Source organism: Sorex fumeus, unplaced genomic scaffold (assembly GCF_029834395.1).
Source record: "Sorex fumeus unplaced genomic scaffold, SorFum_2.1 ptg000128l, whole genome shotgun sequence".
NCBI lineage: Eukaryota > Metazoa > Chordata > Mammalia > Eulipotyphla > Soricidae > Sorex > Sorex fumeus.
This window is the reverse complement of record NW_026606185.1, coordinates 44,822,959-44,845,132: the sequence shown is the minus strand read 5'-3', so window position 1 is coordinate 44,845,132 and position 22,174 is coordinate 44,822,959. Positions and strand designations below refer to the sequence as shown.

Below are 22,174 nucleotides of genomic sequence, written 5' to 3'. Positions count from 1 at the left end.
GACAACAAAAATCAAAGCTAAAATTATATAGAGCATTTGAGGTTTTTTGCTTTGTTTTGGAAATAATATGTAGGCACTGTGATTTATGATGATGCTAATAATAAAATTTCAGATATACAATGGGACAATGGGATACATCTATTTTTCCCTGACCCAATTTCAGTTCCCCTATTGGGTATAGGTAATGGTATTTGTCAGGAATCTTTCAATAAAGGTGATAGAAAACCAATCCAAATTAACTTAAGCCAAAAAGGAGTCATTTATTGCTTAATGTAATTGGGAAGAGCAGAAAGACACTCAGGCACAGACTTGTCTAGGCATACAAATGATTTTCTCAGAATCTTTGTTTCTCTGTTTTTCCCATTTGTCCTTTTTCTCTCTGCCAGTTAACACGCAGAAGGGAAGTAGATGTACTCACACCATTTCAATCCCACAGGAATTCCTCTGACTCAAGGGAAAATAAAAATATCATCAATAACATACATATCTAAGATATAAATGAAGCATATATACTTACAAAAATGTAGGTAAGGTATTCATAAAAGAAATTCATGCACAAATATACAATATATCTAAATATAAAACAAAAAGTTTAAATTTTAAGATTTTTACTTTTTATGATTTCAAGCAACACCGTGAAGTCATTAGTGATTGACTTATTTGCTTTTTCAAATTACTCTCAGTCCCATTGATAAGGTGAAGATATGGTCAATATAAAAAAACTGTGAAAATGCTTTAGCAACATGATACATTTTAATGACAACATTCATTTTTAATTATCACTAAGTATTCTCAACTAAACAGAACTATATATAAGTGCGAAATCCTCATGAGTTAACTTGAAAATGCTAAGAATGAGGGAGGGTTAAGGGATTAGAGTTGTTCTCTGTCATAAAATCAAGAACAAAGCATGAGTGGGACCTTTAAAATTGTTGTTTAAAAGGAAACTAGGATATAGTCCCAAGAGTAGTGTGTACACAAGGAAATTTATAATGTGTTTCCTTTTATTAGAAGGGCGAAAGTGGGGTTTCTAAGTTTAATTTTAAGGTGCCAGGAAACTGGGTTGGATGGAACTTTGGGCAGAGCTGCTAAAGACTGACTAAAATCCTAGAGTCCCGAATTCTGGAGCTGTGGAAGGGATAATGGACAATGCAAACTAGTTATGAAAAGAAGGAAATTCAGAACTTCACAGGCAGTTTTCAGATATCGACATGCCAACCTGAAGAGGCTGGTCTCCTTTTCCTTAACAAGTAGCCATATAGCCTAAGATGAATGTTTAGAAATTTTTGTTGTTGTTGTTGCTTTTTGGGTCACACCCAGCAATGCACAGGGGTTATTCCTAGCTCTACACTCAGGAATTACTCCTGGTAGTGCTCAGGGGACCATATGGGATGCTGGGAATCAAACCCGGGTCAGCCAAATGCAAGGCAAATGCCCTACCCGCTGTACTCCAGCCCCAGAAAGTTTAGAAAATTTTAAATGACTCTGATTTGGTATCAAGGAAAGTAGTTTCCAAGAAAAGTTCCTTATATTAAGTTTGGAAATCCTTCAATTCTTCAAACTTTACTACCACCTATCCTAGACAATCATTCCTTTGTCACTGAGAGAAATTTGTCCTTCACTGTCTTCCAGTAAAATGCCAAATCTAAAAGGCAAAAATCAGGAAGGCAAAGAAACCAAACAATGAAAGAAAAGAAACACAAGAGTAAAATACATAATGAACCTGGGAGGTATGGAGATGTGAACACTGCCCAAAGCTTATCTTCAGGCCCTAACGGTGGGTCATGTAGTCTTTAGTAAGGCATTTACCATAGACAAGCAATGCAAGCGAATTACACATGTGACACATTATGTATCTCTGTGCATACTACATTTGCCTGAACTTGCAGTAATAGCACGTTCAAGGCACAAAGTATTCAAGGACTAAACATTTACCAAGTGAATGAACATAGAACTAGAGTAAACTAGATCACAGAGAGCAATACAAGTTCATTTCTTAGGCATGATTCCAACCAACCCATAAAGAAACCCTTGAAGACTTTCTAAGTTTTAAATGAGACTGTGCAAAATTTCTTGCAAAATATAAAAAACAGAAAATGTCTCCAGCATGATAATAATTTTATTTTTGGACAAAATTGCAAGTGATTCTCTGTACAGAACACCTTAGGGTGCTGCCTTAAGTAGATTTCAAAGTGTAGCCCACTACCACTGTGAGGAGCTTAAGAAGACCAAGATCCTTTCCTTCTTGTATGTGTATGAAGTCCATCTAAGAACCAGGACTCTCAAATAAATCTTATCTCTTAACTCTTTCTTAGCTACACATTTGCACCATTCCATATTCCATATATGAGGTCAATACCAGATATTCCATTATCTAGTAAAAGTGAAAACTTCAAAATCCTACTCAAGGAATAGCACAGCGGTAGGGTGTTCGCCTTACAAGCGGCCAACATGGCCAATCCAAGTTCGATTCCTCCGCCCCTCTCGGAGAGCCCGGCAAGCTACCGAGAGTATCTGATATGCCAAACACAGTAACAACAAAGTCTCCAATGGAGACGTTACTTGGCCCGCTCGAGCAAATCGACGATCAACGGGAGGGCCTTTATCTGTCTAGCACACTGTAACATTTGCAATCTCCAGAACTCTGATGTGCTGACTTTACCACTAAGTTCTTCCTACTCGCCATTCTTTGCTTCTCTCTCTTACAAAGCTTAGGAATACTCCTTTATAAAAGCCTTAAATTCTCTTGTCTCTACCTTCTTCACATGAATGAGACCTTACCCAAGTTCTGCAAATTTCTCAATAATCTCGTTTTTCCAAGCTTGCAACTGAAGAGTACCAGAAAAAGAGAAATTACACAAGTGTGCACCTTTAGTAAAAGAACAACTAAGTGTCTAAATTAGTCTTGATGGGCATAGATACCCTGTCATATATGCAGTCACTTTTGTACGGAAATGATCTTGCATGTGGCTATCTATGTACACACACACACACACGCACACACACACACACACACACACACAAATTCTTCACAATTTTCTGGAACTCTGATTTCATAAAAGAATAAATAAGAGGGCACTGGTTTCTGAGGGGATCACCAGCGTCTTGGAAGTATCTGGCAGGAGCCACTTAGTGGGATGAAGGGGGTTATTAGTGCTATCCTAGGGAAGTGTAGTAACACTTAAGAACAAGTTCTAAGCAGACTTTGGATTCAGAAAGATGCTGGTAAGGAAAATTTCCCTCCAGATTTTGAAGACTGATCCCACTGGTTCTGTGGTTACCAGTGCATATGGCTCCCTCTTCCCCCGCCCTAAAGAGAAACAAGTTCAGAAATCAGTACCTTATGATGTGGGTCGGATCCCCAAGGCATTCCTACTTTTCACCTTGAGATGGTAAATTAGTTCCTCTCTAAAATGACGAATACATGTTATTAACTGTCTCAGAATACCGAACTGGCTTTCTCCTTTTCTAATTAAAGAAGCATCAAATTATCAGCACTGAAACTATTCACCTACCACACCTGGTACATGTTAAAGTTTTGAAAGCGAAAGTGGTTTACCTTGGCGCCAGAGCAGTGCTCAGAGGGGACATTCTTCTCTGTGCAGTGAAGGAGGTAGCACTTTTGCACTCAAAGTCAAGGGGCAAAGACCTCATGAAACTGCTCCAATGCCTTTAGGTATCAGCCTTTATATTCTGGGCTGTGCTTTTGGATGATTTCTGTCATAGTTTTATTTCCCAGTCACAAGTGTTTCCTGAAGATTCCAGACTTCAGAGAATACAGACTTCAAGCACCAAACACTCTTTCAAGATCTAAGTCTTAGCAAAGCAAACTTGTCAATGGTGCCCTATGTGAGATTGACCCTTTACGCTCTGATCATTGTGGGTGTTTGAGATTCTCCATTGCATCCCCATTGATTCCTCAGCTCCTGTGGTTCTTCCTCAGCACTGGCGAGCGTCTATCCTGGCTGTCATTCCAGGCTCTGCTGTGAGGCCTGCAGATACCAAGCTGATGTCAAAATGTGAAGGGCAGGAGACATCTCTCAGGAAGGCAGTGGTGGGGGAGGTTGAGATGACAAGAGCACTCTCAGGGAGTCCCAGGCCCGACCAAACCAGCTGTGCGAGGGTGGCGTCTCCTCTTCCCTCCTTCAGTTACTGGGATCAAAGGGCAGAGACCTGTCTGGGACAAGCCTTCCTCCCATGTTGTCCCCTCCCTTAAGAGAAGCCAGGGAACCAAGTTCTTGGCTTCAAGCTCTTTTCACAAGACTCCCTTTATGAAGTCCAATTTACACATCTTCAAATCTATGTGGTCTTAGTAAACATAGAGTTGTGTCAACATCACCTAAGTGCAGTTAAATCTTTTTTATTCTGGTATGGAGGTTGTTTGGGGGCAAGATCTAGCTGTACTTGGGGTTTACTCCTAGCTCAAAACAGTTTTAAAATATTTCCATCACTGCTTCATGTTCTTGTAGTGTCTCTACTCACTTATTTAATTTACCCCCAGCCTCTGGTAACATTAAGTGACTTTCATGTCTACTTTCTTTCACATTTGGAGGAAGAGTTGGGGGTGATGGGGAGTGGATTGGGCTGAGGGCTTGGGACTACACCAGGTGGTCCTCAGAGATCACTCCTGGAGGGCCCAGGAACCATACCTGGTGCTGGGGGATCAAACCTGGATTGCTGCATACAAGGCAAGCACCCTACCTTCTATAGTATCTCTCTGGTTCCATTTTCTTATTTTTTGAGGCTCATTTATATAGTTGAATAAAAAGGTAGTCTTTTTTTATTGCTGAAATAGCATTTCATTGCATTGTTTAGCACAGTTGTTTCATGTTTTGTGTTATCATGAATCGTTACAGATATATATTTTTTTTGGTTTTTATGTAGACATTTTCATTAGTCTTAGGTAAATATTCATTACTCTTAGGTAAATATTTGGAGTGGAATTGCTGTTGTATATAGAAGTCTATTACTCTTCTAAAATGTAAAACTCAGATCAAGAAGTCAGAGTATTACAATTAACTATAGATATACAATTAATTGGAGCTGGAGCGATAGCACAGCTGGTAATTTGCCTTGCATGCGGTTGACCCGGGTTCGATTCCTCCATCTCTCTTGGAGAGCCTGGCAAGCTACCGAGAGTTTCCCACCCAAATGGCAAAGCCTGGAAAGCTACCCGTGATGTATTTGATATGCCAAAAACAGTAACTACAAGTCTCACAATGGAGACGTTACTGGTGTCTGCTCGAGCAAATTGATGAACAACGGGAGGACAATGCTACAGTGTTACATACAATTAATTATAATTAATAAAGGACATTCTAAAATTTTTATCTCCAGTTAGTTTTCTTTAACTCATTTTTGAAACCCTAAGTGATTGATATAGACATTGTACTGAACATCCACTATTGGTTATAATTAACTAAGCACTATTGGTTTCTTTACTATTAATAATGCAAAGGATCATGATAATGAGCACGTCATTATTTAGTATTGTATAAGAGAAGAAGGCTGAAGTTGTATGATGTTAAGAAAAATCTGTTTCATTTATTAATTTTTTTGGTTTATGTTTACTGAATTTCTATAACTCACCTGTTTTAAACTTATTTTCCTGTTTGATGTGTGAGAAACCATAAAAGGTAAAACTTTGGTGTTCACACAGATTCTATGATGATAGGTCCAGAGATACTGGGCGTACATGAGGATTGCATAAAGTTTTTCAGCTTTATGGTAAGACTTAAGAAGGTGTGCAAGGCATAATATTAGTCCTTATGGTCTCTGAATATAGAGCTTCAAGCTAAGAATTGAAGATAGAGCTAAATTCTAGTTGAAGTGTATGGCACACACAAATGTGTATCACTCTACCATTTTTTTCAAACTTATGTCCATACATACATACCTGTTTAGAATCCAGAGTTTCTGAATGGCCATGTCAGGATGTTACATTTTTGTATTGTATTCTAGAAAAATCAGGTATGTTATTTGGGAAGTTCCCTGGTAAAATCTGAGCAGCAAAGAATCAAGGATCTTTAGTGAACCTTGGATGGGGCAGAGGTATACAGGATGAACCTGGAGTTCCTGTCAGGGGATAGAAAAATTAGCTCAAAATATAGATTGGTTCTGGACACTTCATTATCAATAGGGGACAACAGGAATTGGAGTATAATAAAATCAAACGGGAACCCAAAAGTCATACTACTATAAGAAATGTAAAAAACACAGAAATGAGTTCTCTACAAAATGCTAATAAATTTAAGACATCCCCATTTGCTTTTACCACAATGATAACTGGCTCTTCATCTATGTAACAACCTATGCAATAAATATTCGATACTAAAATCAGTGGATCAAAAGTATGATAAAGAACTAAAGAACAGGATATTTAGTTTCAAAGTAATTCCTCATAAAACACATGAACTACGTTTAAATTTCTAATGATCAAATGTAACTTCAGAATAGGAAAAGCAGCGATCACCATCTCAGCCAAATATTCCACTAATTAAAAGGAATTATGACACACTGATACCAAGTTGTCTTCTACTAAGATTCTCGGCCCGGGGAGGTGGGGTGGAGGGGAAGGGAGAATTATTTCTGAAATGCCCCTACTACAAATAATGTGTAGGTAATATAAGACAAACTCTTAACTCTGGAACTTTTTTTTTTTTGAACCAGGTGGTACAAAGGGCTTACTCCTGGTACTGTGCTTGGGGTCATTCTTGGTGGGCCAGGGGAACATATGGAATGCTAGGGATCGAACCCAGGCCAAGTACTCTATACTATACTGCTATATTACCTCTCTGGCCCCTAATTTGGCAACTTTCTAGAAAGACACTGTCTTATATTTCTACAATTATGTCAAAGTTAAGAAAGATGAAAGGACTGAGAAACTATTTCAGGTTGAAGATATTCACATATAGTTCTGTTTTCTCAGGGGTCACTATGTGGGACATTTGCTATCTGCTGAGACTACAAGATGTATATTCATTTTTTTCTTTTAAACAATTACATTTTTTTTAGATTTAGTTTTTAATCTAATGTCTTTTTTTGTTTGGGCGGCCACAACCAACAGTGCTCAGGTCTTACTCCTGACTCTGCACTCAGGAATCACTCCTGGCACAGCTGACAAAAACCGACCCATATGGGATTCACTGAACCCAGGTTGGCTCCATGCAAAGAAGGCACCCTACCTGCTGTTCTATCTCTCCAGCCCTCTCATATCTTCTTCTGTTCCAGGATCCATTATCAGATGGTGTGTGTTCTTTACAGTCAAGTGTTAATATAGAGAATTACTCATTTTGGCTGTGTTAATATAGAGAATTACTGTGTTAATATAGAAAATTACTCATTTGGGCTGGAGCGAAAGCACAGCGGTAGGGCGTTTGCCTTACAAGCAGCCAACATGGCCGACCCGAGTTCGATTCCTCCACCCCTCTAGAAGAGCCCGGCAAGCTACTGAGAGTATCTCGCCCACATGGCAGAGTCTGGCAAGCTACCTGTGATGTATTCGATATGCCAAACACAGTAACAAGAAGTCTCATGATGGAGACGTTACTGGGCCCGCTCAAGCAAATCGATGAACAACGGGAGGACCGTGACCGTGACTCATTTTGGCAAGCCAGCATATTTCCTGTATTTAATTACAGTAAGTTACTATTGTTCATCAATTTGCTCAAGTGGGCCCAGTAACGTCTTCATTGTGAGACTTGTTGTTATTGCGTCTGGCATATTGAATACGTCACGGGTAGCTTGCCAGGCTTTGCTGTGTGGGCAAGATATTCTCAGTAGCTTGCCGGGCTCTCTGAGAGGGGTGGAGGAATCGAACCCGGCTGGGCCGGGCCGACTGCTTGCAAGGCAAATGCCCTACCGCTGTGCTATTGCTCAAGCAAATCAATGAACAACGGGAGGACAGTGCTACAGTGCTACTATTGTATTTTGATATTAAGAAAATCCCTGAGATTCATTTATTCTCAAGTTGCAAAATCAGATCCAGGTGAAGAGATATGAATCTGTTGTGTGTGTAGGTCAACATTTACCTGATGAAGCTTCATGTTGCCTTTTACTGAATGACATTTTTCCCTCCCCAAGAATGATTGAACACCCACAAAGCAGTGGGACCCCCTACTAAGCACCATCATTGAACTGTGTGAGCATCATGGCAAGGTAGTGCCATCCCCAGTGAGCATATGTGCTAGCACACCTGAAGGAGAGCTGTAACTTGGGGAGCATCAGGGGCGAATGTGCAAGCACCCACACCTGTACTGAAATGAGTGGCAGCACGACAGCCAGGTGTGCATGCGACTCCAGTCACAGCAAGACGGTTAAGGACAAAGTGGTGGAGTAAGAATATAAACCACTGAGACTCATGAATCACTTCTCTCTTTTATATAGGCTCAGCACCCAGACCACATACTCAGTAAATCTACAGCTTTTGCCCCATTCCAGAGATGTCCCCCTTCCTTGATCAATACCTGTTTTTACTTCCCAGAAAACATCCTCTTTATTACAATTCTTACCAACTTTGCACTGAATATCACATTACTATCATCAACCCTATTTGTCAGTTTGCCCTGGAAGAATTTAATCTTTTTAGTTCAAATATTATTTATAGAGTCCTGCTGTAAACATCTCTGCAGCATTTGCTTATAAAGATGAGTAAGATGATAGTTTTACATTACGGTTCATTCAAAGAGGGGTCAAAATTATAGTCAGAAGGTGAAAATCTGGCCATGCTTATTTGTTTACAAGTTGTATGTGACTGCTTTTGTTATTATTTATTTATTTTTTTGGCTTTTATTATAGTAGCAGAGTTGAGCTGTGGTCACTAAGTTTGTCGTTTTCCAAACTCTGAAATGAGAGCTACAAACATAACAAACATAGTCATCTTTACTAGACACAATGTAAGAACAACAGGTAACCATAAGACGTGAAGACAGGAGATATAATTTTCAATAAGGACATTCTGAGACATCTTTGCACAAGCTGATAGAAATGAATTCTAAGAATAAAAATGCAGTGGACTAAGAAGTAATAAGGAACAAGGGAAGCAAAGATAAAACAAGATAGGATGGAATTTTCCAATTAATTTATGTACAAACACCCAGGATGAGTTGCGAAGGTCTTGGTATCGCTTATCATTTTTTTTAACGTGCATGAATGTTTGAAACAAATCACTTTCCATATGTCGCTAGGACACTTATTATATGTTTCCTTTCTAATTTGTAACCCCACTCTAAAGAGGCAAGTTATGAATTTGACAGATAAGAATTTGATAAGTAAACATGATAATTAATGTCATTCTCTGAAACTATGCCTTAATTTTCTTAATATTTTCTGTCATTTGGTATTTAATATTTACTCAGTACCATAAAAATAATATAATTTCTCTTCCAAAACAATCGCATGAGTATGTAACACCTTAATTTATACTTGTGTACACTCCCTTTTCCCCAAAGTACCCTGAGGCAAAATATTTGATTGCTTAGAGGAAACTCTAGTTTTAAAAGATTAAAAAAAAAAAGTTTGGGGGCTGGAGAGATAGCACAGTGGGTAGGGTGATTGCCTTGCATGTGGCCGACCTGGGTTCGATTCCCAGCATCCCATATGGTCCCCTGAGCACCACCAGGAGTAACTCCTGAGTGCAGAGCCAGGAGTAACCCCTGTGCATCGCCAGGCATGACCCAAAAAGAAAAAAAAATGTTTTCCCATAAATTAGAAAGTATATATTACATTAACTGGTCTAAGGGAGTTATTTCAAAAGTCTTTGGAAAATGAACTTACAAAAAATGAGTTTGTTACAGAAAAGAAATTTATCTTTACATGTATATGCAAAAATAGGTAAAATATAAACACTGTTACTGCATTACCCTGTTATCCAGATAGCTATTTTTCATATCCTGCCATAGGTATGTATAAACTAGGATAAATGTGAACTAGTTTAAAATTATTTGGTTTATGGAGAAAATAATTATTTTTTAAAATAGAGGCAATTCTCAAATTGTAGGGCTGGAGCAATAGCACAGTGGGGTAGGGCGTTTGCTTTACATGTGGCCAACCCGGGTTCAATTCCTCCATCCCTCTCGAAGAGCCTGACAAGCTCCCCGTGGCGTATTCAATATGCCAAAAACAGTAACAACAAGTCTCACAGTGGAGAGTTACTGGTGCCCGCTCCAGCAAATTGATGAACAAAGGGATGACAGTGCTACAGTGCTCAAATTGTAAGAGAAAGAGCTACAAACAAAAACCCTGAAGTACTGCAACACCTGGGGGAAAGGGTCAGTAAGAGAGGGAAAGAAACCAAAGACTGCTGAGACAGTCTTTCAAATTCATATAACCACTCTCTTGGCATAACATTGTTGTTGGGGATAGGGGAGCATGGGGGGAAGAAAATGACACTTCAAACTCAAAGACTAAATATTTTTACTGTTTCAACATAGTATTCCTCCAGAAATTTCACAATATGTACATGATTCTCAAATAAGCTTTTCACCTCTGCGTGTATTAACAATGTGTACATGTGAAAATAAATGCATACCCTATTTCAAAACAAACACTTCAAGAGAAGAAGTGATATTCCGCAGAAAGGGAACTCGGGAACCATGTACACTATCTTGAAAGGTAAAAGTCCTCTTCCTTGCTTGTTACTTAAAGTCTTCATCATACACAGACTGCTCTGAAAGTAATTTTCTTATACAGTCAAATATCTTGCTGGGTCAACCTGTTTCATTTTCTCCAATACTGTAAAAATGAAAACCATAGAAAATAGTTAGCGTCATTGTTTACAAAGAAATAGAAACAACAGACAACAACAGAGGTTTTCAAATGATTTGGCCTAAGGTCCCCCGTTCTGGGAAAATACCACTTAGCGCCTCCTGGATATCTACCATCATAAAACAAACAAAAAAAGTACACCTATTGCCTAAGACTGGTATCCCCAGTACCCATCATTTCATCAGCCTCCCGGAACATAGCATCACTTACTTCAGGAATCGCTGGTCTAAAGTTTCTTCCAAATGATTAGAAAGAGATAAACACAATTCTTTAATTTTTAAGCTAATCAAAGCACTTAAAAGAAAGCCAGAATTTACTCAATAACTTGAAGATTTCAGTTAATTACAATGTACGGGAATCCTAAAGACTTAAAAAGCCAGTTTATGTGAGAAAATATTGGGAGACGATGTTCATGTTTGTTCTGGGTGGGTGAAGCTCTTTTACAGACGATGAAAACCCAAGGCTCAGTCTCTTTACAGAAATGGTCTAGAACCAAATCAAAGAAAGTAGTTCTATGAGTATGAGAAGGCTCAGAGAGATGTTTTGAGAACAACACATTAGCAGGACTCAATATTAAACTATCACATAGAAAGAAACCTATTTTTATTTGTGAACTTTATTTGATATTTGTTTTGTGTGTTACATGTAGATGAAACTAGAAAATTCCAGTTTTGACCATTACCAAAGACCATTCACTGTAAGAAAGAAAAATTATGAACGCAAATTTTTATTTTTTTTTTCATTTCTCTTAAAAGTTCTTTTTCCCTCGATTTGTAGTAAATGCTGGGAGCCTGATTAGTAGGAGAGTTTGGATCAGTAGAATAAAAATCAGTAGAAATAAAAATAAGCAAAAATTTTTAGCTCTATACTCTCAGAGGTACTTTACTTAAGGCTTATAAAGAAGTGTTTATGATTATAGTACCTACTATCACTGTCCTCCTGTTCATTGATTTGCTTGAGCAGGCCCAGTAACGTCTCCATAGTGAGACTTGTTGTTACTGTGTTTGGCATATCATATACGTCATGGGTAGCTTGCCAGGCTTCACCGTGCAGGCAAGATACTCTTGGTTCTCTCGGTACTCTCAGTGGCTTGCCGGGCTCTCCGAGAGGGGCTGAGGAATTGTACTCAGATCGGCTGTGTGGGCCTCGCGCAAGGCAAATGCCCTACCTGCTGTGCTATCGCTCCAGCCCTATTTATGATAATACCGTTTCCATTACTGTTCTCTCTCAAAATCAGCAAATTGAGAAACTGCTAGTTGTGAGAACTATTTAACGCAAAATTAGTCTGCAACATCGGTCGTTTTTACTATGCACAGATACTTTCAATCACCTCTTTCTGGAAAGACAACTCAATCACTTTGTTTGCAAGAATATACACTGTCATCCATTCTCATACACCCTTCCTGTTTAATAAAATCTATGCTACTGTTACCACGCAAGAATTTGCTGTTCCTATATAAAAAATCTTGGTTTCTATGAAATCTTTACTTCATTCCTGTTGAAATAAAATGTAAAAAGAAAATTCACTAAAAATGGTGTTTTGTATGTGTGTAAAAGATGCTGATTTTAATTTGGCACAAATTCTAGAAAATATGGTAAGATTTATTTTTAATGTTAATAAAAAAGAATGTGGCTTACAATTTAAGAAGCTATTTAAATATTTTCTTAAGGGAAATTTCTAGTATTAAGGCCAATTTTGTGTTTGCTGGGAGAGCAGGGTAGGCAGTTGATGTGGTCTGACTATGTGCAAGGCCTGATTTGAAACATAAGGTATATACTATTCTACTGATCCATGTTCTCCTACTAATCAGGCTCCCAGCATTTACCACATATCTAGGGAAAAAAAAACCTTTTAAGAGAAATAAAAGAAAAAAAAGAAAAAAATCACATTCATAAATTTTTCTTTCTTACAGTGTTCATTAGCTAATGGTAGTTGGAAATTTCTAGTTTCATCTACATGTAACACACAACCAAATATCAAATAAAGTTCACAAATAAAAATACAGTATATAGTGTATTTACTACTATGGCATTTAATGCATGCAATATTATGTCCGATCACATGTACTATTACTACAAAGGCTTAATTTAAAGACAGAAAATTCTTCTGAGCCACTGAAATGACTTTCAAATGACTAAAATACGATGTAGAGTTAATACTAGCACAAGTAGCGTATCCACTGTCAATGGAAGTCATGCAGTATGAATATGCACATAAACCTAATACAAAATGTGCTTACATATATTCTGGACCCAGACCATGTAACTCTTTACCTAGAGAAGTGGAGAAATGGGTTTGAATAGTTCCCCAATTCTGAGTACCTAGGGAAAGATTTTCTTCTCAAAGTAAAAGAGTTGATCAGTGACAGAGATAACCTTAATCGCATAAAGGTAAAAAAGAATATAAATAAGCAAAATTAGCCAAGAAAAGTCCCTGTGTAGGCCGTGCACCTTGCAAGAAATCCAAAATAGAAAGCTTTTTCCCTAGAACTGTTGTTAAAAAACAATACAAAAAACAGAGCTGTTCTTTGGGCAACAGATGGGATAGATATCTTGGACTTTGAGGTCATATTATACCAAAAAAAAAAGAAAAATCAAGATACAGACATCACATTCAGTATATGTGATAAGATGCTATCCTGTGGGAGACATCTGGAATCTGAAAGACTTAAGAGGAAATGAAGCCCTCTCACCTTAGAAGGCATTAAGGACAGAAAGGCTACAGAAGAAATGTCAAGCATACTAAAATCCTACCATCTTCTCCCTTTAATTACTATTTCTTTAAAGTACTTAAGAAAAGAATTGAATTTTCACTGGATACATGGGCAAAAGAGGTGACTGCACTTTCTGCCTGGTTCCTGGTGTTTTCTCCTTGAACACCAGAGGACTCATAAGGATTTTTACCAATGAGTTGCAGAGATATCTTTTTAGCATTTAGAGCTGAGGCTTTCATAAACTTTTCGAACCCTGCATATTCTTAGTTTTCCATACTTTCTGGTAAAAATAATATTCTCGTTCTAATCTATAAAAATTCAGTTGATCAGGGGCCAGAATGATAGTACAGCGGGTAGGGCATTTGCCTTGGCCAACCCAAGTTCAATTCTCCACATCCCATATGGTCCCCCAACCACCACTAGGAGTAACTCCTGAGTGCAGAGCCAGGAGTAATCCCTGAGCATTGCTTGGTTTGACCCAAAAAAGAAAAAAAATCAGTTGATCGGGTTTAATTAAAAAAAATAACACCCTATTTTCAGACTTCTACTATCAGTTAAGAGGGAGAGAGACAAAAAAAGGTAGGAAGAGCTTACCCTGGAAAGGCTAGTTTTAGAATGGTTAAGTGACCCCACCTAAATGACCTCTACCTTTCTATTCAGACAGGACAAGAAAGCCCTTTAAAGACCATTTCAGCGAGAAGAAGAGCTCTAGTGACTAAAATTTAAAGACAGTGACCCAAATAAAAGTGTTTTTCAGAGGCAAATTTGTACCACTAATAGGTGGGTGTTGCTAGGCAACGAAGATTGCAGCATTTAATCTCTACCCTTCCTACATAATGACATGATGGAAGAAAATAAGCCTATCCAGCATTTCAACATGATAGTTATATCTGCCAATTTTTTATTCTTCTTTTAGAATATAACATCTTTTAGGCTAAAACAACTCTTACCTCTTGTTGGCACATAGCAGTCTATTTCCATTATTTTTTTAAAACTGGGTTTTATAATCGATTAGTGTCCAATAGGAATACGCAAAAATTGGTATATGACAATTAACAAGTGCATCCTTTTAAAAAATGCTACGGTGACCTAACAAATTTGGCCAATAGAATTTGAGTGCTCATGCAACTTAGTAGTGCTAATTCTTACAATATATGTGAAATTCTTACAATTTCATTGGGTTTTTAAGGAGAAAGAAAAATGTGTGAAGTTTAGTAGAAATGCCTAATGCTTCTCTAATTTTGTAATTCAGGGAAAGTTATGTGAAGCTAAAATCGGTTTTTAGTACCTCATCTATGCAACTTCAAACGAGCTCTAACAACTCTGCTATAGCCTCTTCTTTTTTAAATTTAATTAATTAATTAATTTATTTTTAGCCTCTTCTTTTGATAGCGTTTTAATTGAACGATAGTCTGAGAACAGGTGGCTACTGAAGAAACCCGTGTCTAGGGAGAGATTAAGTCAACAGGCTGGGGCATATGCTTTGTATGTTAGAGGTCAGGGTTCTAATTCCCAATACTGCTGGGAGTGACCCCACACACCAAGTTAGACTAGACCCAGGCACTGCTGGGTGTGGCCCCACACACATAAAGAAAATCTGAAAGAGGCCGCACAAACATTTTTAGGTTCATTTCTAAAGGAAAGAAAACAGGATTCTGGCCGAAAACAGGATTCTGGCCAAGAGGGCTAACTGTGATCATCTAGAAAACAACTCTATACAGATCTCAGTTTTCTCATCTGGGAAGAGAGGTGATAAGGAAACACCTCTTTATCTCTTAAGAGATAATGCTACAACTCACTTACATAATCATACTTAGGTCAGTGTGCAAACACGGTACCGTCATACGGTTAGGGTGACAGTAAAAAAGGGAAAAGCAGTAAATGATGCTTTCAAACAAATGAAGGCAAAGCTGCGGCATTATCCATTCTATCTCTCATTAGAGAAAAAGAAATGTCAAGTATGGAATAAGGGAAACTGATGAAGTAAAGAAGTTTGTACTGTTATGGATAGGACTGGGCAAGATGAAATACAGATGACCGTGAAGAGTATCTCAACCACAGAATGACAATAAGGTTGAGAAGTTAAATGTTTCTAATGCCAACCCTATTATAATTGTATGGCTTTAAAAAAACAAATAGGAAAGGTATGAGTAACTACAGAAAGAGACAGAAAAATAACAGGGCTTGTATGCTCTCCTTCACAGACACTCAACACATATTATAGTGCTTAGCATGAGAATGAAGAGACCTTATTTTAAAAATCATTGTGAGAGTTAAAGATTTGTATTCAAGTTTTAGCATGTCCTTTAATAGACATAGGTCCATCAAGTTAGCTAAGCTGTTATACTTTAGACTTTTTTTTTTTAATCCACTATAGTTCTAAAATGCTCTGATGTGTTACACTCAGTTTCAGATCTGCCATTAGCTAAGCAGTGACTCTGACAAGACACTCAGCTATGATTTGAGTTGCAGTTTACTCTCTGGAGAAGTGACTGGTAGGATTAATAACCCATGAAGCAGACCTTGAGTTGAATCATGTAAAAAATATGAACCAGATTAGTGTTTGGGGAGAAGAAAAAAAAATGTGCTAAATCAGAAAGGGTCTAAATAAAACTGCGTAGAAAAAAATTTGTTTTTTGTTTATTAGACTCCTATTTTAAAGCATTTAAAGCATTGTGCTTCTAGGTAACTGGTCAGCCAGACTTTGTGAAGTTTATCTTTTATTAGGCAAGTATTCAACTATCTACAGAGAAAGCAAAAATGTAAGTCCACTCATAAAAAAGGTACAAAGTATGATGAATATTCAAAGGCAGATGAATCAGAGTGGCATTCAGAATAAATCACTGAGTTGATTTGGGCAAGCAGAAATTTATAGAAGATTCATTATTATGATGGATGTTCTGAGCTGAAGAAATCTGGTAGTAACAAAGTAGCCAAAGAGAAGGAAATAAATAAAATAATAAAATATTTAGAGAGTATTACAGGAATTACTTGGAAAGTACCTTGAAACCAATATTCTAGAACGCTCTAACTATCAGAGACTGAACTTTAGTAGTATGTTATAGAAAATAATACATAAACACATTTTATCTAAAAACAAACAAAACCAACATAACTGGCAAGGTGAAAAAATGCAGTAAATAGAACATTACTTTGTGATAATAAATCTGACCTGGAATTTTAAAAGAAAAATGAGAATAACTTAAAAATGAAAACTGAAGCAAAGAAAACAGTTCTGAAGTGTCTTATGCAAGATATTATAAATGACGACTCTTAAAACTTCAGTTATCAAAAAAATGATTAAAAATATAATTGGAGAAATGGTTAAATAAATTGATAGGTTGGTGACAAAGTAGATATCATGTAAGAGAGAAGTCAAAGGAGAGACTTTAATTATGTACTAAATTTATAAAGTCAAGAAGGAGTCTGATGGCACCCAAAAGGAGAGAGGGAACAAAAGGGAATGCCCTGCCACATAGGCAGGGTGGGATGGGGGGGCATGGGCGGGTGGGAGGGATACTGGTATCTGTGGTGGTGAAAAATGGGCACTGGTGGAGGGACGGGTACTTGATCAATGTATAACTGAAACCCAAGCACAAAAATTTGTAAATCTACAACTGTGTATCATGGTGTTTCACTAATAAAAATTAAAAAAAAAAAAAAAAGGAGTCTGATGGGAAAAGAAAGTGGTCTTTTTGGTTTGCTATTTTCATAATCATCATCCCCATTATTCTATACATAATTAACAAGGGTTTTAACCTGCAATTTATCATCACAGCCCAGTGTGAAGAAATTTCCCTCAAAGATCTACATGTACGACTGTAAGAAGCAGCCAGCTGTTTTCAGAGTGTGGTATGGACTGCCTGTCTCAGTTTCTAAACCCTCTCCTCGCATTTCACCATTTACCAATGTAAACAAGTATGCAAGCCCAAACTTCACCAAAACTCTGAGAGATCTCAGATCATTCTCAGAAATCACTTCAACAGCCTGCCTCATGTGCTGGGGCAGAAGGCAGCTGGGATGGAGATGGGACCACTACGTCAATTATGGAGGGATCACTCAGGATGGGAGATGTGTGCTGAAAGTAAACTAAGGACCAAACATGAGGGCTGTTCAGTATCTATATTGCAAATCATGATGCCCAAAATTAGGACTGGGTAAGAAGGAAGGTGCCTGCCACAGAGCCAGGGGGATAGGGTGGGGGTATTGGGAGAATACTGAGGACACTGGTGGTAGAAAATGCGCACTGGTTGAGGGATGGGAGTTTGATCATTGTATGACTGAAACTCAATCATGAAAGTTTTGCAACTGTATCTCCTGGTGATTCAATTGAATAAATAAATAAAAAATCACGTCAGTAATCCAACATTAACTACAAAGGACAGATACGTAAGTGCTAACATCCCAAATGGTAGTCATTACTATGAATATTTAAGAAGTTGCTTTTGAGTGAATAATGCATGGAAGAAGTTCACAGACTGGTTGGTGAGAAATCAGAAATCCTGACTAATGAAGAGAAACGGTATTAGCTATCCTGAGCAAAGGGTGGTTCTTTGAGGTCGCAAGCCGTGTGAGGAGAGCTGGGAAGAGCAATGGCCTCAGAGAACTTACCTGGGCAAACTTGTGGATCTGCTCAACCACGGCAGCAAACAGAGCATGGACACTTTCATCAATCAGACTCTGCATGTAATGCACTGCCTCCTCGTCCGACAGGTCTAGACGGAATTTATCCTGAACCTACAAAGTTCACAGTCTGTTAATCTTTTGAGTGAAGAAAACCAGGGATATATTTGAAAGAACTAGCAATCAAACTGGTATAACTATTACCATAATACAGTCTGAGTTATTTCTATGGGAAATAAGTGATTCATGATTTACAGGGAACTGAATAGCATTCTTTTGCATGTGGATGGCACTATTTTTGCTCTATATTCTTTGTATTACTCTAAAACTGTACATTAAGGGCGGGGGGAGAGTGTCTTTTTAGCCTGCAAACTTAGAAGTAAACAAAAACTTCTTTCAACTGAAAAGTGTAGTTTACTTTTGTACTTCAAACCTAGAACTTCAATATGAGATTGAAATTGTGACATTAACAATCTCCTCCACTTTATTCCTATTATTCATTGTGATGCGGCTGTTGCAAGTTGAGTTTTTATTAACATTCTTCCCACCTTCACTGCCTGTACAAGAATGGGGACGATATCAATCACTGGCAAAATAAATGAAACTCGATCTTGTAAAGTGTCTTCTTTCCTACAGCAATTCTCTGTACTTACAGAAAGGACTACTTCAATTTGTCTATAATTTTCAGAGATAGAAATTTTTTTCTCTTAGCTCATACTTAAAGTTACAGTTGCCTCTTGGTAGCTATAAGTATAGAAGAATAAGTAGAACTGTATATGAAGATAGTTCCTTAAAAAAATAGGATTTAATATTATTGAATGACTGTGAAAAGTACTGTGCAAAGTACTATCCACGCAGTACTTCATTTGACTTCACTTGACATGAAGAGAGCTTGGAGGCAGAGACTGTTACCATCTAGGAGATACAAACACTGAGGCACAAAGAATTTATGAAGCCAACTCAGGGACCCTTAACTAATGACAGGGCGCTTGTAAATTTGAGAACTTATTGCTATGGCATGTAACCATAACCTTCCACTTTTTTCTTCTCTTATAAATAGGGCTGGAGTGATAGCACGGTGGTAGGGCGTTTGCCTTGCGCGCACCCAGCCCGGCCAAGCCAGATTCGATTCCTCCTTATGTGTAAGTTCTGATACGCAGATGTGTGTGAGCATATGTGTGACCAGTGACCCCTGATGAGCAGCACCGTAAGTGTCTGAGTACCACAACCAAGAGTACACCCCTCCTGGTCGTGGAAGCAACGAGAATACAAGAGATTTATGTAGAAATCTATGTGTAATGGACACACATATACACAAACACACACAATCTAACAAAAGACAAAAGCTCAAGGAGATGCTTTTTGGTGCTTCCAAGAGATGGTATGTTTTTCTTTTCTGTAGGAGTTAAGAAAAGACATATTCTTTGCTTAAATGTGGTGCAAAATGAGACTGTAGAGTTAGAAATTCCATATTTTTTCCGCTAGGAGAGAAATTACTTATAGAATAGAACCAACAACAACATATGGCATATCAAAAAGAAATTACAAATTAGTAATACTGTTTGGTCCACTGGCTCAAATACCTCCCCCCATGCCCCCACCAACTCTCTATTATGCATATTAGATTTATTTTATTACTTTCACTGGCCTTAGCTCTTTATTTTAATTCCCTACTAGTTTGAAAAATAAAAGACACTTGATTCTGAAAATAATCTTGAATAAGGAAACAAAAAAAATGCTATTTCTTTTGAATAACTGGTTTCTGTTCTCAGTATATAGCAATGCAACTCTGTGGCTTAAAAGAAAACCAGAAGAATAAAAATAAACAGCAGGAGAATCGAAATAAAAATACAGCTTAATTTATGAAAACTTGCATGCTCAGGTTGGAGGGACAGCTCAACAGATTGAGTGCAGGCTTTGTACACGGAGACCCAGGGTCCATCCCTGATGTTAAAAGGTCCCCAGACTACCACTGGAAGTGACCCCAACCACAGAGCAGGGAACAGCCACCACACACAATTAGGTGTGGTCCACAAAACAGAAACGAATGAAACAAAATAGAAAATTAAATGACTCTTTTTTTTAAGTACTTGAATTACAAGCAGAAGTCATATATTTAGGATTAAAAAACTTATAAAATGTAAACATTCTCTTTACAATAGAGGGTAGCTGCTTCATAAATGCTGACATTCTTTGGGCTGTTTGTTACTGTAACTGAAGTCCTTAAGATTTGACTTAAATTTTTCTAGCTATATTTTCTCTTTCTCAGATTATATAATTTATATCGATTTACCTTTAAACTCACTAACACCTTCTGATTTCATATCCAATTTGCATTAAAACTACCAAATTAACATTTTGACTGTTAGAATTTCATTGTTCACTTTTCTTTCTAGTCTTCCTCTTTCGAGAGCCCTATCTGAACAGTATATATTCTCTTTCCAGGCCTGAAGGTTTCTTTTAACCTATTAAAAAGCATCCACATATCTACTAAGTGAGGCCCTTCTTGGCTACCAAATCTAACTAACATTTCTAAAACGACCACAAACCAGTTACTTATCTTTCCTCTTTGTAACATTAATAATTATTAATATGCTATTTTACTTCCTTTATTGATTTTCCCAGGTTCCATGAGAGCAGAAATTTTGTCTCATTCATCACTGTAACTCAAACACACAAACAATGCTTGAAACACAGTGAAGGATTCGATGGATACTGTTGAGTGAATGGAATATGAAGAACAGTCTGGGCTGGGGATGAAGCTTAGCAGTACAGTACATACCTGGCATTTGTGACAGAAACACACACACACACACACACACACACACTCACACACACACACATACACAAGCAAAAAATTAAAAATATTCAGAAGATAAATTCAAACTGTAGAATGATTACCCTTTAACTACAGAAATGTGGCTACGTTAAATGAATGTGCTACAGTACCTGTAGCATTATAACTTGTGAATAAAGATTTTAAAGCAACCAGGGCGAAATATTAATATTAAAAATGGCCACGGGCTGGGAGATGGTAAAGCGGTTAGGTTGCATGCAAAGCATGTGCCAACTTGAGTTCGATTTCGGCCCATTGCTGGGTGCAGACCAGGGGGCCAGTCGCACTGCAGGAAGACCTGGGTACTCCAGCAGCATGGCACCCTTAGGCCTTTGCAGGGAAGCACTGTGGCTCAGTCAACAAAATATCAGATGGGACCCACTGGGTCTCTTGAGCACAACTCGGGAGGGCTGCCTGCCCCCCAAAATATGGCTAGTAATTAAGGAGTGTTTGTTATAGGACATTCACATTCCTGATTTAAATACTATATATAAATTTCACTATAAATAATATATAATACATATATGTTATTGTTAGAACTAGGTCTATCCACTATTTTAGATCTATTTGCACCAAAATGTTGCCTGAAACCATACATGTTATCTTTATTTTTTTTTTCATCTTTGGGTTACACCCAGCGATGCACAGGGGTTGCTCCTGGCTCATGCACTCAGGAATTATGCCTGGCAGTGCTCGGGGGACCATATGGGATGCTGGGAATTGAACCTGGGTCGGCTGCGTATGGGATGCTGGGAATCAAACCCTGGTTGGCTGCGTGCAAGGCAAATGCCCTACCTGCTCTGCTATCACTCCAGCCCCTACATGTTGTCTTTATTCAACTCTTCAGCTCATGGGTCTAAACTTTAAATGACCACAACAAATTTCTTCTGTCTCCTGAGCATAACGCAGGGTCACTCTCAGTGATGCTCAGTCCAGCAACATGAGCCTGCTGGTCCTATGCTTGGCCGAGCAATGCCGTGCTGCATAGGGGCTACCACTATGCCAGAAAGGGCTGGGGACCACACTCAGGGCCTCCTGCATGCTAAGCACAAACTCTACCCCGGGCTACCCCGGGCCAGAGATGCCTGGCCCCAAAAGAAGTTTCAAGCATTATGCTCCTTATAGCTCCAATAACAGGCAGCGCACTGACCTACTCTTACCGGTATACAACTGATGTTTGTGATGATGACTGTTTCAAATTTTGAGGCCATCCTATTTTTTGGTAATAGTGCTCTCA

The 22,174-nt window shown here is 38.1% G+C and overlaps 1 protein-coding gene across 2 annotated transcripts in view; it reads right to left on the bottom strand.

Moving 5' to 3' along the window:
* Positions 1-10,396: 10,396 nt before the first annotated feature.
* The window catches only part of PIK3C3 (phosphatidylinositol 3-kinase catalytic subunit type 3), a 119,169-nt gene continuing 107,391 nt past the window's right edge, over positions 10,397-22,174 (bottom strand). For both annotated transcript variants that reach the window (XR_008795530.1, XM_056137944.1), the window contains 2 exons: positions 18,090-18,215; positions 10,397-10,731 (listed from right to left, as the gene is read on the bottom strand). Coding sequence is in view for 1 of the 2 variants with exons in the window: in XM_056137944.1 (XP_055993919.1) it covers positions 10,717-10,731; positions 18,090-18,215 (141 nt within the window). In the remaining variant the exon portion in view is untranslated. The remainder of the gene's footprint in view (positions 10,732-18,089; positions 18,216-22,174) is intronic.